Source organism: Danio rerio, chromosome 7, assembly GCF_052040795.2.
Source record: "Danio rerio strain M-AB ecotype USA chromosome 7, GRCz13ab, whole genome shotgun sequence".
NCBI lineage: Eukaryota > Metazoa > Chordata > Actinopteri > Cypriniformes > Danionidae > Danio > Danio rerio.
The window spans coordinates 30,689,522-30,708,588 of record NC_141027.1 but is presented as its reverse complement, the minus strand read 5'-3'; the positions used below and the strand labels follow the sequence as shown (position 1 = coordinate 30,708,588).

At 35.3% G+C, this 19,067-nt stretch overlaps 1 protein-coding gene across 3 annotated transcripts in view; it reads left to right on the top strand.

Annotated features, from left to right (window-relative positions):
- The window catches only part of myo1ea (myosin IEa), an 88,913-nt gene that overhangs the window by 20,078 nt on the left and 49,768 nt on the right, over positions 1 to 19,067 (top strand). For all 3 annotated transcript variants that reach the window (XM_087261274.1, XM_087261273.1, XM_087261272.1), the window contains exons 2-4: positions 9,313 to 9,456; positions 13,839 to 13,928; positions 15,583 to 15,677. In XM_087261274.1, the coding sequence (XP_087117400.1) occupies positions 9,313 to 9,456; positions 13,839 to 13,928; positions 15,583 to 15,677 (329 nt within the window). The remainder of the gene's footprint in view (positions 1 to 9,312; positions 9,457 to 13,838; positions 13,929 to 15,582; positions 15,678 to 19,067) is intronic.

The window sequence follows — 19,067 nt, the reverse complement described above, 5'->3', positions numbered from 1 at the left end:
TCTTGAGCCACAAAGATTCAAATGGTTGCGCCAAGAATATGCAAAGAATAAGGTCAATAAAGTTTTTATTTTGTTTTATGTGCATACAAAGGTATTCCCATAGCATGATTATATTCCGACTGAACCATTGAAGGCATGTGGTCTGAGGCTGAGAAATCATTTGTTTGGGTTAACTACCATTTTAAGCGTCTGATAAAACTGCATCTGCTCTGGAGTCACTGCTCAGGGCACCCTCTGATCCAACTTATTTTTAATATATTCTGTGAATCTGAGAGACTTCCGATTCATTAGCTGCTACGGGGAAATAACAAGAGGAACAACAACATGCAGACATGCAGTAATTGGGAAAAATGTTTTGGATACAAATCAGTGTAGACATAAGATAAATACATTTCAGTTTGCAATGTCAAGCAGTATAAGAAGCTGTACATCTAAAAATTATTATAATAAGGGAAGCTTGGTTTTTCTTAATGCCAGTTTAGCTAATTTTTTGCACACTTTATGAGATTTTGTAATAGAGCATTCTGCACGATATTGAAAAAGTCTCATTTAATTGGAAATATTTTTTTACTTTGCGATACATATTACAATATGAATACAATTTCACCATAAGACTTAATATCTCTATTTAGAAAGAATTTATAATGTTAAATCAATTAGGATGATACTTTAGTGGGAGTGCATCTCCATAACATCCAATAAACAATCTATACAAATTTTGGGGTTCCTCAACACATTTTCGTGGTAGTCTGTGCTACATTTCAGTATTTGCATGTGTTGTGAGTATTTTCATCTATGTGTTTAGTCAGACAATAATAAATTAATGTTTACTATTTGCATCTCCATTAAATCTAATAAACAATCTATAAACTTTTTGCAGACACGCTATTTGCAGTGCATTTCTATATTTGCATGTGTTGAGTATTTTTTTGCATAATATTCTATAAATACAGTCAAGAAAAAGATACAATTAAAATAAAGTGTTTTATCGTTTCTTCCACACTTCCACACACACACATACACTACGGACAATTTAGCTTACCCAATTCACCTGTACCGCATGTCTTTGGACTGTGGGGGAAACCAGATCACCCGGAGGAAACCAACACGAACGTAGGGAGAACATGCAAACTCCACACAGAAACACCAACTGAGCCAAGGATCGAACCAGTGACCCAGTGACCTTGTTGCTGTGAGGCGACAGCACTACCTACTGCGCCACTGCGTCGCCATGGTACAAAATATTATACCTGAATGTTTTTTTGAATCATAATAATAAATTATACTTTAAATGATAAACTATATTACAAACTCGGCATTGGAAATCCTGCGATGTGACTATTGCAAATGATCACATTGCTATATCGATGCTAAAACCAATATTTTGTGAAGCCCTGTTCTGAAGCAAGTTATAAAATGGGCTTACAAACATACAAGCTGGTCAGGATTGGAAAACATTATAAGTAACAATACCATCTGCAATTTTGTCTGCTAAGCTTAGGTGAGAATTTTAAAATTAATCTTTTAGAGATCAGAATTGTTTTCTGTTGTTACTTTACGATTTACTACATCTATTAGTTTTGTAGACGTAGTAAATCGTACTAGAACGAATATTTCTAGCTACACCAAAGTGACTTAATCACAAATGTGGATCTGTAATACATTGAAAAGGATTCCTGAAATAACTCTCAAAGTTCATTATGCATTCCTGCCTTAATCTGCTATTAGCACTGCCAGCTCAGTTCTCAGCCAAACCGCAGTACTCTGGGCCATATGCTAAATGCATTAAAAACTGAGAACCAGACTTGTACTTCTCATTGTATTTGTTCATTGATTTATATTTTCAATTAAGATGAATAGCAAATGATTTCAGGGTGATTTTAGTATTCTGTGTCAGTTCAGAGCAAAAAACTAGTGCTAACCTGATCCTACTTCAGCTCTGCCAAGTATGAATACAGGACCTGTGTGAAATCCAGATGGTTATACGGAGAAGACAGTTGGAGGAGGTAAAAAAAATTGCCGCCTTATTGAATCAAACCCAGTCATTTCCTGTTCTTGAGTCTGAGCGCCGCTCCACACTCTCCATATAAGGCAATGGTATTTGCATGAGGGAACGGCTTGCCATGTCAGTATGGATCTAAGGCTGGTGCTGCTAACATTTTTCTTCTGCTGTAGGATTACAGTGAGGAAATTATGTGTTACGGTATTTTCTGGCCAGGATTTTGCAAGGAGAACAATGGATTTTTCTCTCCTGCTTTTCATGAATGAAGCGCTTTCTTTACTTTATATTTTTTGTATGGCAGATCTTCATTCAAGGCGGGACCCAGCGGGATGGATGGTGTTATTGTAGCCTGCATCATTAATACTAATATAATCTCTCCAGATGTGTTGTTTGCTATTCTGCAGAATTACATTACGCTGACCATTGACAATGAATGTTGCACTGGCAAGCAGTCAAGTGTTTTCTTCTGTTCTCTGAAGTGTCATAAGCATACAATTCACAAGATTTTAAGAATTAAAATTCACACACAAAAGTAAATTTATGAAACTTAATTTTCCAACAGAGATTTGAATGTTGATGTTGTAGCTATCTCCTCCCAGCACAAATACAAACTTCCATTTCAAATGTATTTTTTGTCCCTCTAATCACATAGCATACTTGCACTCTCGTTTCATACGAACACAATTGTATCACAATTATTATCAATTGTTATGAAAACGTTTTAAATATGAATGTGATTTTTGTTGTATTGTTCGCCTTGTATATTTAGTGAACTATCGAAATGATTACTCTGTGAGCCAGCCATTTTTACAACATAAACTTGTTGAAAAGACATCTTTAATTTACTTACCCTCGATGTAGGACTGTGCAATCTGGTGATATGTATTATATGGACAAAATAAAAAGCCTGTTGTTTCTAGGGATGCTCATTTTGGTTAATTTTCCCAAGCGTCAACTGTCGCTTGTTAACCGAATATACCAGTCAAATGGTCAGATTAATATAAAATTATTATTTAATAAAAACAAATGAATAGACCATCTTTTAAAATACTGATTTATTTTAACATGCAAACAACAGCATACAGAACATATTAACAACAGAACATCTTCAAGCACCTGCAGCGTTTCCAACAGACTCGTTTCATATTATGCTCTACTGATTATTTTGTGGTTTCAGAAAATACATTGTTTATGGTAATACTTTCTCAGAAACATGAACAACAGCATTGTGAGAAAGTTGCAGTCTTGCAAGTACAGTCTTTACATTTTACATTTTATTTAAATATGTTTGCTTATTTTTATTTTGGACCTGTGAATAATTAGCTGTATTAAGAGTTTTATATTTTATATTCCTACATTATTAATCAAACATTTGCCCTGAAGTTGTAAACAAATTATTGAAGATGTATCACTCTGATTAATCAGTGATTATATACTGTACAATTTAAAAAAGAGTCCTTTACATGTGGTCAATATATATATATATATATATATATATATATATATATATATATATATATATATATATATATATATATATATATATATATATGCTAAGGGTGTTACGATCCTCCAAATCTTTGATTCAATTACATTTTTGATTCTAAAGTCACGGTTCAATTGAACAAAATCATAAACAAATCATACAGTAAATAAATTAAGATAAGTTACACACTTAATTGCCACCTGTCAATCACTTTTTCTGTGGGACTCGTAAATAGGCAGTGATCTGTGTCTATAATGGCGTCGGTAAAAAAGGTGCACAACCAACAGGAACCAGCCAACAGTATCTGACGTGTTCGCTAAAATTACCAAGTACAAGTGTGAAAGTGAAAGATTGAAGCAGTCTACTGACCCGCTGACTGCCTGGACCCGCTGTCTCAAGCGCACAACAATGTTTGTGCGTCTCTGTGTGTGCCTACCTGTGTGTGTGTGGTCACGTGATGTGCGTTTTCAGCGGTAGTTAGGAAGGACGGCTGCTCAGAAATGCAAAACGCCAGTGTGGATGTGGATCGTTATCATTTTAAAATGGCATTTAAAAATTAAGACCTATTAATGTAAACAGGGCCTGAGTGTGTATTTTTTTTAGCAGATTTGCAACGGGGGCGGGGCGGAGGATCTCGATGCCGGTGTTGTCTATCGGCCCAACCCTAATACATAGCAGAGCTTGCAAACTGTGTTTGTTTTTTTCGACATCACGAACGTTGTCAACATAACTCACTGGAAATCCAAAATACTGTCACACCGGCGACTTCATTGAAAGAAGAAAGGGTTTAAGTTCTGCCGAAAGGTCTCCTGTATCTGCAGCTCAACAAGCTCTTCAACAAGCGTGTTTTTTTCCGGTTGGCAAGCCAAGCTAACATGACAAGGGGACGTGGCAGCATCGACGATTCCATTTTTTGATTTGATTATTGAAATTGAGCATGAATTTCGATCTATTTCGATTTAAAATCGAAATAGTGACACCCTTAATATATATATATATATATATATATATATATATATATATATATATGTGTGTGTGTGTGTGTGTGTGTGTGTGTGTGTGTGTGTGTGTGTGTGTGTGTGTGTGTGTGTGTGTGTGTGTGTGTGTGTATATATCATATGAATTTATTGAATTTACAGAAATGTTACTATATCTTGATATACATCGTTATCAGGATATGAGATGTCTTTTTTCATGATATGATGTTTTTGTCACATCGCTCTGCCCTACCTATAGCCATCCAAGATGTGGATAGTTTTTACTTCAGTAAAGCATTAAAGAATAGTTCTACCTGAAACTGTGGTTTTCTATAATTGATATAATGCAGGTCAACAAACCACAGGCACTTACCGCAGATTTGATGGAAATGTTTATCTACTTCTTGGATGGCTAAACTACTTCTATTACAATACATTTTATAAGGCTATCTTTTTCCTGCTGCTTAAACAGTGAGCATTAATGTAAAGTGGTTGAGGTTGAGATATTTTATGCCAGGTTATTTTAAATCCTGATTGATGTCTTCCCAGGGAGTTTTGGGATTTTGTCCTTGCATGGTGCAGATGGGTATCATTTTTGTCCTGGTGTAAATAATGGTGCCTGCTGTTTCTGGGTAAACCACAGCACAAGCATATGAACTTCATCCTCCCTTGTTTCCGGTGTTTCTTTACAAAAAGGGAACATTTTCATCCTTAAATACGCCAACTGGGACCAACTATAGCTTTTCAAAAGCAGAGATGCTGCTTTTTTTCTTTCTTGCTTGACTTTGTGTGGTCTCTAACTTTGAGTCTTGGACTGAATAGGTGCAAAACCTTTTTGTTAAAATTTCTTCTGAACAAAGAAAGTAAATTTATGGTAATGTCATGCTCTGTCTAGTCTGTTGCAGTCATGTTTAATTAAACACATAAGGGACCAAAAATAAATGTAGTTGATAAAGAAAAGCTGAATTAACATTGTACAACCTTGAGATAAGCTCACATTTTTGAGACATTACAACCAGTCATTTATCATTTTCTTTAATTGAAGCATTGTGTTTACATAACTTCCTGTTTTCATATGTCTTCTTGACGCTCTGCATTGGTTCACAGTTTATGAGGAACATGTGCATTGAATGAAGATGTTCATCTTCCCAGGTGTTTATGCATCCTGTGGTGTGACAGCAATGTGAACTCGAATATTTTGAAAGAAAGAGTTCACTAGAAAAAAAAGCTGCACAACAATGAACTTTTATGCATGAATAAACTAAACTAAGCAGTTTGTAAAGGTCTGAAGGACGTGTTTACTGTTATGTTTAAAACATTGCCTTCCTCCGTAATTGTTTTTGAGCCAGCTCCACTAATAATGTTCAGGTGAGGTTCCTTATTGTCGTCATGGTGTTCGGCGGTTATTGTGTTTCTTTATTTTCCTGTAATTTACCTCAGACTTGTACTGGGCCTGTTTACGATGGCAAGTTAATTAGTCCTTCAGGAGAAGGGGAAACTAATCTTCCATACTTGGTCTGCTCTTGCTTTCCTTCACCTTCTAAAATCTGAGATTGTGATACAGAGATTTTTTGTATCCTTTTTTTTGCTATCTTAAAGGGTTAATTCACACATAAATGAGAATTCTGTTATTATACCCATCTTCCTGTAGTTCTAATACCCTAAGACTTTCATCTTAGGAGCTTAGTAAAATTCGAGAGCTCCCTCATCCTCCAGTCTGGAAACGTTCAAAGTCTAGAAAAAGAACCAAAAACACCGTCAAAACATTCCATGTGACTTTAGTGGTTCAACTGTAATCATGCTCTGTAAAACCCAAAAAGTTAAAGTAATTTAAACCGTTTGAAGAAACCGGTTGCAGCAAGCGATTTCAGTTTAAAAACTAATTCTAATGAGTACTGTAAACTTAATCTATTTGAGTAAACTAAGTAATTTGAGCACAGTAAAACCTGATAAATGAAGACAACTCAAACAAACTGAGTACTGTAAAACCCAATAAGTTAAGACAACTCAAACCGTTTGAGGAAACCGATTGCAAAAAATCATTTGAGTCAAAAGACTAATCCTAATGAGTACTGTGAACTTACTCCATTTAAGTTGAAGTAATGAGGTATTTAACACAGTTCAAAACTTGTAACTTGTAACTTTAAGTACATTTTGAGTTAACTACACTCATTTCGTTTGATAAGGTTGACTGTTGGGTGTTACAGTGTATGATTCTGTTCTCCTATATCTCCTCTTGTTTGTAAGGTCATGTAGGATGTATTGCCATTAGATTCATTAGCACGGTGCGATACGAGCATTGGTACGGTCACGGTGTGGTAAAGAATGGAGCACCTTTATCAGCCTTGCAGGCTTGTTGCATGAGTGACGTTTCTCTGTAAACCAATAGCTTCAGCTGTACATCTTCCTTCGCCTTTTGGTACCCTTTTGTTGTGCTAGGTACCCTTTGCAAAGGGTACCCCAAAAGTAGTATGGTACGGTTCACTTTTTAGTACCTTTTGACAGTGGAAACGGCCATAAAATCGTACCAATCCATACCGTACCACTCATTGGTTATTGTCATCATGGTGTTCAGCGCTTATTGTGCTCCTTTATTTTCCTATAATTTACCTCAGACTTGGTATTGTGCCTGTTTACGATGGCAAGTTAATTAGTCCTTCATGGGAGGGGGAAAATCTTCCATACTTGGTCTGCTCCTGCTTCCCTTCGCCTTCTAGATTCTGAGAGTGTTTCAGACTGTGGAATGTACAATTTCGAAAATGTTAAATGTCTTTCCAGTTTACCTCATTTCATTGTCATGGCATTCCTTCACTTGGGAAAATTGCTGTAAGAAAAGAATGGACAAATGTGGCCTTCAAATCAGACTAATGCTCTAATGATTGAACATTACAGAGGAAAATGTTTAAAACAGCAGTGCTTTTGGATCGTGCGCTGTCCAAGCGGTACACTCACTGTCTGTGTCTGTCTGGCTCTCTTTCTGTACCTCTTTTTCTGAGTCACACTCTTTGTATGCATCTCTGATGTGCTGTCAAATGCACTTGAGGCTTTGTGTGTTTCTGAGTAAAGGTCTGGTTCCTCGTGGGTCATTGTGACCTCAGACGGTAGCCAGAAGCAGTTGACTCACGTCCCTTGATAAATGGCCCAAGCTCTCTGGAGACACACCCTCTGCAAAAACACTACCAGAGCGGAAGCAGAAGGAGAACGAGATGGGAAGGGAGGTAAAAAGAAGGAGATGAGGGAAAAGAGGAGGAATGGTGAGAACATCAGACGGAGATCAAAAAGAAGTATTTGTAGTGCTCATGGAGATTTAGGGAGACTACTGACAATGCACTTTTCATCGGTTTAGAAAAACAAAATCAACATCTGCTGCGGTAGAAAAAGAACGAGCTGTGTTAAATGCGCCACAGGCGGTGAATTGGACGCGGTCATTTCGCTGAGTGGACTGTTTGCTCGCATTAACTGTTGTCAGCAATGTACTGTTTACCAGGTTCAAGAGTGAACGAGGCTTTGAATGAAAGTAAACTGGGTAGTGTTTTGTTACTGGTGACATTATTAATTGCAAAATGATGATGGTTTCTGAACAGGTTTTCTATTCCTTTATCTGACAATGTACAGACAAACAGCTAATTTGGCCTAATAGGATTGCCATGACACCATAAATATTAGGAATACTCTAAACTTTGGCCTGCTAATTTAACATTTTCAGTTTTTGGCCGTTAGAGAAAAAAAGCCAAAAAATGAGCCAGAAAATGCTATGCTGCCCAACACTGACCAGCAGGGTTCCGTTTCTCTAGCTGTTGTCATTGCGTGATTTGAAGTGAATTCCACATCACACAAGTACTCTTACTCTTACTCTGTACTATTAAACCCATACATTTCAATAACTTGTGCTGCGCAAAGGCAGTTTGTTGCTCAAAATAGCTGAGTATTCTGCTCTGTATGGCATGAACTGCACATGCTCAACAGAAATACAAAGTCTGCTCAAAAAGCAATCAAACATTTTGAATGTCCTGTACGGCATGTTGCAATTTCAGTTCATCCTTGTAATGGCCAATATGATATAGTATGATATTAGCTAAAGTATCACAATATCATTCAGAATCTGCTGGTAACATTTCAAACCAACTGGTTCACTGACCTTGTCTGCTGTATTATTTTAGTATTTTTAACTGATAAAATATTTTTATAGCAGTTTAAGTAAATACTTAAAATTATTTAAAGAACTTGCCTCAGTTTTTAATTTAATATTTGTATTATTTGTATATCATTTTATTTATTTCAGCTATAATTCAGTTACTGAAAACATATTTAAAATTAAATTTTAGGTAACAATTACAACACTGCGTAGTTGTAAAAAAGATTTTGTGATTTTGTTAGAGCATTTTTTAGGATGTCCATAGTCTATAGATCCATAGTTTATAGGCAAAATAGTCTTGTTTGTATACAACATGGCTTACCACCACTAATATACAGAGCTACATTATCAGCCCGAACTCATACTATTAGTTGACAGGAAAAAAAATTGCCTTGTTGAGCTTTTTAAACAAACAAAGCAATGTTTTGAAAGCTGAACAGAGCAGCCATGTTTGCACACTTCTAGAAAGCTAACCTGTGAATGTAACGCCTTACCTACAGATGTCTCTGTATATGAAATTTGGAATAAGTAAATGTGTTTCAACCAATGTTAAAAGCATGACAACAGCCTTTTTAAAGAGAAACCTATTTGTGTTGTGTACAGTATTGTCTTCTGATAGACTAATACAATTTCTGCCATTTAGCTGCCACACAATGGCGATGGGTGTGTGTACTGTCTAACGAGAGTTTCTTGTTTGTATTTGCTTTCACAGGGGAGCCGGGGACACTACCGGTACCACTGGCAAAGCCACAATGTCAAGCAGAGTGGTGTGGATGATATGGTGCTGCTCTCCAAGATCAATGAAGATGCCATTGTGGAAAACCTCAAGAAAAGATACATGGATGACTACATTTTTGTATCCTTTATATTGCTGTAAATATGTCACATAAATGAGAATTCTGTTAATAACTACTCACCTTCCTGTTGTTCTAACCCTAAGACCTTCATTTATCTTCGGAGCTCGATTAAATCCGAGAGCTTCCTAATCCTCCATAGAAAGAAACAGTCCTGAGAAGTTCAGAAAAATAAATAAAAGCATTGTTAAAACATTACATGTGGTTCAACTTAAATCATACAATTCTTTACTCCTGTATCTCCTCTTCCTTGTCAGGTCATCAGGGTGTGCGATTACTATGGGCAGTAAGATGTATGGCCATTAGAGCCATTAGCACAGCATGCAAGCATCATATTGCTCATAATAAATGTGCACCCAGATCTGATACAGAAGACATTGGTGAACAAAAATTTGTGTGATTACAATTGAAGTCGCAAAGGAATGTTTTGACAATATTTTTGGTTCTTTTTCTGGGCTTTAAACGTCTCTTCACCATTGCTGTCTATGGAGGATGAGCGAGCTCTTACATTACATCTAAGATATCTTAAGTTTGTGAAGATGAACAAAGGTCTCAGGGGATTGGATCAATTGAGGGTGAGTAATTAACTACAGAATTTTCAGTTTTGTGTTAAATACCCTTTTAAATCCTTTAATCTCTAAAATGATTATACTGATATCTCAACCTGTAGGGCCCTGTAAAGACTGTAAAATACAAATTGGCCAACAATTCTGTCACATTCTCTTCAATCTAATATAGAATTCTGATGCATTTTCTTGAAGACGTACAGTATGAGTGCATATAATATTTACAAATAAAATGGTCAAAATGCTGGTGAAGTAACTGTGAGTAGCTGTGGAGACGTTTAAGTCCTCAAACAGTAAAATCACTTTGTAATAATAATAATAATTCCTCAAATTAAATAGCACTCAAAGCGCTTTATACATTTTTGGTGGGACTCTCCTCATCCACCACCAGTGTGCAGCATCCACCTGGATGGCATTCATATTGCGCCAGACCTCACCGTGTGTGGTACACCAACTGATTGGTGGAGAGGAGCCAGTGATGACGCCAATTTGATATGGGGATGCAGGGGCATTGCTAGACATAAAGCTCTACGGGGGCACGGCCCCCCTTAAAAATATATAATATATAATATTTATATATTAAATATATATTTATATATTTATGTATTTCAACACAAATTTTTTGATTATAAAAAAAAAGTATTATTGTTATTGAACAATTATTATTATACATAAATAACAGAAATTAATCCAAAATGTTACTGGGAAAACACTGTAAAGACACAACTGGAGTGATGCAAAGATCATTTTAGAAATCTGTTGCATGAATGTTAATTTAATTTTAATGAAATTCTATAGACAATTTTATAGAATACAAAAATATGTTTGTAGAATTATCTGTTGTCTTAGACTTGACACATGGCAGAAAATTAGATGTAATATGTCTTACCTCTCTGACTCATCATCCCTGGCGTACCGCCACCTCCGCATAAAAGGCTGTTACGTCGATTTCACAACTCATGAGCGGTGAGTGAGCAGAAAGTACTTTTTTTTGGCGTGCATGTTCACAACCGGGACTCTCACCGGGAGAAGAACAGCGCGTCAGGGTCCTGCAGAAGCAGTGCATGAGGCGCGCAGGTATAGTTTTCTGCGCACATACAGAGATGCGTCAGTTTGCCTTTTGATTAAACTAAATTGCTTTCACCAGCGTTGGTTCGATTGTACATAGAGAATAACGTCTTTATCCTGGGATTACCACTCTTAATAAATACACTTGCATATAAAGTAAATCATATCTCAAAGCATTTACTGGAGTACTGGCGATTTTTACTGGGGCATGTGCCCCAGTAAATTGGGTCTAGCGACACTCCTGTAGGGATGGTTAGGAAGCCATGATAGATAGAGGCCAGGGCAAACCCCTACTCTTTTTCAAGGACATACTGGGATGTTTAATGACCACGGAGAGTTTCATCCGAAAGACGACGCTCACTGAGCAGTATAGAGTCCCTATCAATATACAGGGGCAGTTATCCCATGTGGTCTCCTATACAGATACTGAGCAGGCACAGCTCTGCTTAGCTTGGGCGATCATGTGAGAGTTGCAGAGAGCTAGTTGCCAGCTATGTGATTGTGTAGAACCAACCCCTCCACACTAAAAAAATTTGGGTTCCACACAATTACTTCATGTTGTCCCAACACAAATCGATTAAGATTTTACAACACAACAACACAAAAGAATCACAATGTTGTGTTTTGTTTACAGTGTTTTGTTTACTTATTTTAAATAAGTAGTTTAAACAAGCAGCAGAAGTCTTTTTTTTGAGTGCATTGAGAGACAAAGCACATACAGACTTCTTTTTGTGGTTTATATTGATAAGCTTAAACCAATGTTTGAATATTGTCCTGCATTACTTTTGATTTATTCATTCAAAATTGATAAGATTCCTTGACCTGCCTCTTTTCACCGTGAATTCCATTTTCATGACTGCGTTCCGTGATTCCGTCAGCGCTTTCACGGAAATCATAAAATCCTAAATCTGATATGAAACTGACCCTAAATGGAGAGGTTTTCTAGCAGATGGATGTTTTCCTGCGGCTCGCTAAAAAACTGTTCTTGGAGTCCATCCACTAGAGTTTAGATTAGATCTCGATTGGGTTTATTTTGACCAAAGCTCCACGAAACATTTACCAATGACAAAAGTTGTTCTTAAAACTCCACAGTACAACTTCCAAATCCACCCTGCTCTATTTTCCCACAGTAGCGGCAACTGTTTCTGATAAAAGCAGCGTGTGCGATGCTGAGTGTTGAAGGCAGCCAAAGAACGCTGCTTTAATACTTTTCTATATGAACCCAATGTACTTGGCAGAGTTTAGGTTTAATTCAGCACACATCACTTGTACTAAACATGACCCTCTTAATGAAAACCTCAGCAGCAGTTTATTTCTATTTTTTGTCCTTATTGGGTTTATGGTGTCTTAGCAATCTCTGAACATTTTGGTCCAGAATGAGTCCTGCGATTGTGGTCAGAAAATAGCAACAACACCAAAGTGTTCCAGTCAGCAGCATATGGAACTGAGGTCACTGCGCGCCAGCCTCAATACTTCCTTTATTTGCTGTGAGCAACTTAGAGCCAGGCGGCCAAAAGTGCTCCAATCACTCACTGCCTGCTGTTCCCTTCCCACTGCATTTAGAGGAGAGCAACAGAGACTTAATGAGGCTCTGACCCAATAACCAAAATCCTCACTGCTGCCACTTATAACTCTTTACTGATGTCACCGATCCATTATTCACACTCAGGCCATTTGTCATCAGCCGATCCAGCCAAAGTTTTATGAATGTCCTCTGAGTATGAACGACCACATCGAGTTAAATAGCCCATGAGGTTTTTCTCAGTTGTGAATGCTTGCTAAACCTCTAATAGCATTCAGAAAGAGTTTTCCATCAAATCGTTTCACACATATTTTGTATAGAAATAAGTAAAGGGATAGTTTAACCACAAAAAATGAAAAGCATTTACTTGCATTTATGAATTTATTTTTTTGGTAAAACATAAAATAAGATATTTTCATGAGTATTTCAACAGTTTTTGTCCACACAAAGAAAGTCATTTTAGCCTACATTTAAAGACATAGTTCATCTAAAATTTTTATTCTTCCATAATTTACTCACCCTTGACTTGTTTCAAACCAGTTTGAGTTTTATTGTTCTGTTGAACACAAAAGAAGATATTTTGACAAATGCTGAAAACCTGCATCCATTGACATCCATAGAACATATCTCATCAACACTTGATAAAAATTGTGGAACACCACCATTATTTTTATAAACACACACATACATAGTTAACGTTTAAATTTGCAAATAATATAAATATACATACAATGTTATAGTGATGTACTGTACAATTATGTCAAATTGTATATTTTATTCTCTATTTACTTCTTTTTTTATTAATTTATTATGTGTTTTTGTCTTGTTCTGTTGCTTTGTTGCACTGTGGAAACGTCTGTCACGAAAACAAACTCCTCATGTAAACACATCTGGCAATAAAGCTCTTTCTGATTCTGATTCATAGTAGGAAAAACAAATACGAAGTCAAAGGATGCAGGTTTCCAACATTTTTCAAAATATCTTCTTTTGTATCTTTTATATCTGTATGTTTTCTTTTGCTTTTTTGGAACAATCAAAGTGTGAGTAAATGATAGAAAAAAAAATTATTTTGGGTGAAATGTCCATGTAACTCCATTTGAAAGACAAATAAAAATGAATATAGGAAGGATATTAGGGAGACTCAATAATGGCACACTTTTAACTTCGAAGGTAATCTGCCCTTTTAATGTCTTCAACAACTGTTTAAGTCTTTAACTTTTACCTGCAGACATACATTGGTCCTGTACTCATCTCAGTAAACCCTTTCAAACAAATGCCGTACTTTGGGGAGAAAGAAATAGAGATGTACCAAGGCGCAGTAAGTAGTACTTTATGGTTTCCTGAACAACACAGTTCAGCTTCAGAATAGTTCATAATATTGTGGTTGAATGTTATTGCTAACCAGAACTATTAAAAAATTATATTTATTAAAATAAATATAAATATAGTATGCCTGTGCTAAGCAATGGAAAACATTGTGAAAAACAAATATTCGACTTCATATATACAGTGTAAAAAATGATATGAATAAAGTCAAGTTTTTTTATGCTACATTAACTTATTTATTTTAATAAGTTAATCAGCTTTGATGTAACATTTTTGTCAGTTTGATGGAAGTAAGTTATGACGACTAGAAAAGTTCATTTGATTCAACAAAAGATTTAGGCAGCCAGAATTTTTTACAGTGCAGTGACAATTCAATTAAATGTGTTCATTTTAAGCAAATATTATCAGAAATAAAAGTTTATTGTTCTCAATAAAATAAAGTTCTATAAATCAGAGTATCTTGAAAGGGTTACCATACACTTCTGTGTGATGTTTAACAGTTATTTTGCAAGATATTAGTATTCAGCTTAAAGTGCAAAAGTCAATTAGGCAAGTTAGGTAGATTAGGAAATTAGGACAATTTTGATTTGTTCTGTAATCAGTTGAAAAACATATATAGTCAAGCCTGAAATGATTTATAACCATGACAAATTTTGACTTTAAATTACTTATATACAACCAGCAAGTTTATATTTATTTATTTATTTATTTTGACCGGAAATAAGACAATGCACAAAAGGCATCATTGTGGAAAAAATATATAATATTAATAATAATAATAATATTTCTCACCTTTTGTTCACATTTGAACAAAAAACTTTAAGTCTGAGTTTGCCAGGGGTATGAATAATTTCGTGCTTGACTGTATATATTTCTTTAGGAGGCTAATAATCTTGACCTTAGCAGTTTTTATTTATTTATTTATTTAATTTTTTAAATTCCAGCAAAGCAAATAAAGAAATAAGACTTCAATAAGACTGAAGAAATAATATAATAGTAAATACTGTGAAAAATGTCATTGCTCTGTTAAACATCACTTGAAAATAAAATAAAAGATTTGTATAAATGCACACTGTGTACTGAACTTGAATCTGGTTTTACAGTACTTAAATTGGATGTAGACAAAACTCAGTTTCCGTTTTCCTGGAGTGTTATGTGACTTTGATTCACCAATTAGATGCTTTTCATACTAAACTTAATGATCTATATCGAAACTGTCCTCATAAAGTTTTTTATGCAGTTTGATACCTAGAGGATTCTGTAAACAGTAATTGCTCCAGTAATGATTTTAATAGAAGCAGTTTTACTTTTTTTCAAGGCATGTAGGTGGGGTGTAAATGCTTTTAACAGCTGCATTCTTAATCAGGAAAATAGCTGCACAGACCTGCCTTACCTATTGGAGCCATCTGGCTTCATCGGCACAGCACAGCATGTACAGCTCTAGTGTTCACCAAGCTTGGCCAGGGGTCTTGGCTCCACATCAAGCTCCTGGTTTCCTGTCAATAATAATTAGCTTGTGTGTCCTGCGACAGTTAACTACTGAATGTGTTTTGACTATGCAACACAGTGGACTATTTATACATTTGAGCTCAAGACTTCCCAAATAAGAACATTGATAGTGAATTGAATCTCTCTGTATTTCTCAGGCTCAGTATGAGAACCCTCCTCATATCTACGCTCTTGCTGATAACATGTATAGAAACATGATGATTGATCGTGAGAATCAGTGTGTGATTATCAGGTAAGAGAACTTTCATCTCTGAGTATCAATGTTAATTTCACAGGACTATCATGAGAATTGTATTGTCAAGCATATGATTTTTTTAAAATAGAATACTTAATAATTCATATGTTTAGATCATTTTTAATAAAATTACTTTAGATAATTTTTTATTAATTTATCAAAATATTTGAATTAACAATAGATAAAAAAGTTGACAATAATGAATTAATAATAATAGTAATATTACTACTACTACTGCTACTACTACTACTACTACTACTACTACTAATAATAATAATAATAATAATAATTAATGATATTAATAATAATAATAAATATTATTATTATTATTTGTATTATTATTATTATTACTATTATTAATGAAAATAATAATAATAACAATTATTATTATTATTATTATTATTATTATTATTATTATTATTATTATTAATATTATTATTACATTGTTAAAAAATGCTGGGTTACACACAATTAATTCCAACCCAAGCTCATTCTGGAAACGTAGCCCCGCGGACATTTCTGGAGACCACGATTTACGTGGCCGGAGGTACGTATGGCTGCGTTTAGTTTTTTTTGAGTAAACGCTGCGGGGCGGTGTGACGCCGCTCCGCTCCTCCTCTTCGCGCTCGCCGGCTGAAGGCTCGCCTCTGAGTGGAGGGCTTTCTCGCTGCTACCAGTTTGTCCGCTTAGCTCGCAGCGTTTCGTTGGCGGAGCGGAGGCCCGGAGGAGGAGGAGCCGGCCACGGGGACGACTGGGATCGAGTCCGGGAAGAGCGGTTCCAGAAATCAGGTAAGATAAAAAAACAGAATCCAAAAAATAAGGGCGAGAACGCAGCAAGATCCGAAAATGCAGTCGAAATCAAAGACGAGGGCTTTTGCTTTTTTTTTTCTGGACGGCTTTAGCAAACCGTCGCTTGGGTTTAGGGAAGGAGGAGGAGGAGGAAGAGGAGGGCGGCCGGGTCGGCCGATTGGCTCCCGAGAGGTGCCAATCTCCCGAGAGGCGCTCGAGACACGAAAAAGCGCACAGCGGCCTCTCGCGGATCCTCGAAAACAAAAACTGCTCGAATACGTACCTCCCGGGACGTATTTCGCGGTCTACAGAAACATCCGTGGGGCCACGTTTCCACAATGAGCCCGGGTTGATTAATGCATATTGTCCACACACAATTAAAATAAATTTATTATTAATGAATTAAAATATTTTTATTATTAATAATAATAATGTTATGATTGTTATTATTATTATTAATATTTGTTATTACTTTGATAAAAAAATGCTGGGTTCCACACAATTAATTCATGTTGTCAATCAAGAATTGTGTTGTTCGAACTAATTTTAAATAATTAGTTTAAACAAGAAGAAAAATATTTTGTATCTGTGTATAATGATAACTATTATACTACTATTATATTACTATTATTAGTACTATTAATAATAATCAATACAATGATAACAACAACAATAATAATAATAATGATAAGGATGAGGATAACGACAACACCAACAATATTAAGAATAATTAAAATTATAATGTTGATAATGTTGATGTTTATAGTAATCATCAGTAAATTATTGTAAAAAGCAGTTTTCGAAGTCAAAATGATTTTTTATTATATTATTATTTGTTGGCGTGTCTTTGGTTGTGTAACATTTTACTGCTTGGAATATCTTTCATTATGTACAGGTCAGAGTGATTGATTAAATGTTATTCTTTTATATCATTATTTGTGTTACAATGTGAAATTGGCTGGACTACATTATTATATATAATTTTATCAACAATTCATTCTGTTTATGTGTGACAAGTAAAGGGTGTGTAACATATGGTTAGGTACGGTATGACATCAATGCAGACAATATAATGGGAGAGTCTCTGAGCTGTCAGAGTGAATAGATCATCATTGCTGTTTTGGTTCTACTAATAAAGGTGTACAGTTAAATTGCAGTTCAACCGAAGAGATTCAACAAGCTCAACAGGCTCAGCAGTTGCCTTTGAACGTGCGCATTGCACTGACTCATAATCTAGGAGTATATCTTTTACCCGTTTGATGATAAAACAATAGACAAAGTCATTTTATATCCTTTGGTCTTTTTTTGTATCAAATTCTCCAGGATGTAGGGGACACAAAGCACAACAGCTTTTGTAACCTGTGCTTCCTGCATGAGTGCAGGAAATGCACTTGCATGGCCTTTAGAGAGGCCATAGGCTACTGTAAACGGAGGAAGGCTCACTGAACAATCAGCTGTGTTGTAGGTGTAAAGAGAGTTCTTCTTTTGTCTGACAATTCTGACTCTTCTCCTCAATAATGGAAGATATGAATGCAGAATTCCACCCTTTTTGTTACAATTTTGAGTTGACACACTCGCAATTCTGATTTTACATCTCAGAACTCAGAATTTACATATTGCAGTTCTATATTTATATAGAATATTGCAGTCTATATTTCACAATTCTTAGCTTGTCTCTTGAAATTGTGCATTTTTTTACTCTGAATTTCTTTTATTTATTGCAGTTGTGAGTTTTTAACAATTACAAATTTACATATCATACTTCTCACTTTACACCTTGAAATTTTGACACTAAATCTTGTAAACTGACTTTAAATCTAACATTTCTGACTATGCATGTCAATTCTAAATAAAACTCTCGGTTTCACAAACAAGGTTTAAGGCTAGTCAAGTTTAAATTGCATGTTTGAGCTGTCTCTACTCTGTCTTAAAATACATCAGTGTCATTTTTTTTCTAAAGGTGCCTATCAGTAATGTATTTTTCTAAGGCCATTTTTATAAATTTGGCTTAAATAGCCTAATTTAACTAAGGCCTAGTGCTGGCTTAATCCAAGCCCTGTTCGTGCAACTGGGCCTATATCTCACAATTCTTTGCTTGTTTTTTTAAATGATTTATTTTTACTCTAAAATTTAATTTCCTTTGTTAAAATTGGAAGTTTATAATGCAATTCTGACTTTACATCTTGCAATTCTGACACTGCATTACCCAATTCAGACTTTATGACTTACAGTTCTGAGTTTACATCTCACAATTCTGACTTTACATTTTGAAATTCTGACACTAAATCTCGTAAATTTTACTCCACATTTCCATTCTGACTTTACATCTCAATTCTGACTTTACATCTCACATTTCTGACTTTACATCTCACAATTCTGACTTTTCATTTATTTTATTTATTGCAATTGTGAGTTCAATCAATTCTGAATTTACATCTTGTAATTCCTAGCTTATATCTTTAAATTATGCATTAATTTACTCTGAATTGCACTTTTATTTTTTGCAGTTGTGAGCTTAAAAACTCAAAATAACTTGAAAGGTACAAACTCACAGTTTTGATAAGAAAAGTTAGATATACAAACTTGCAATTGCAATTC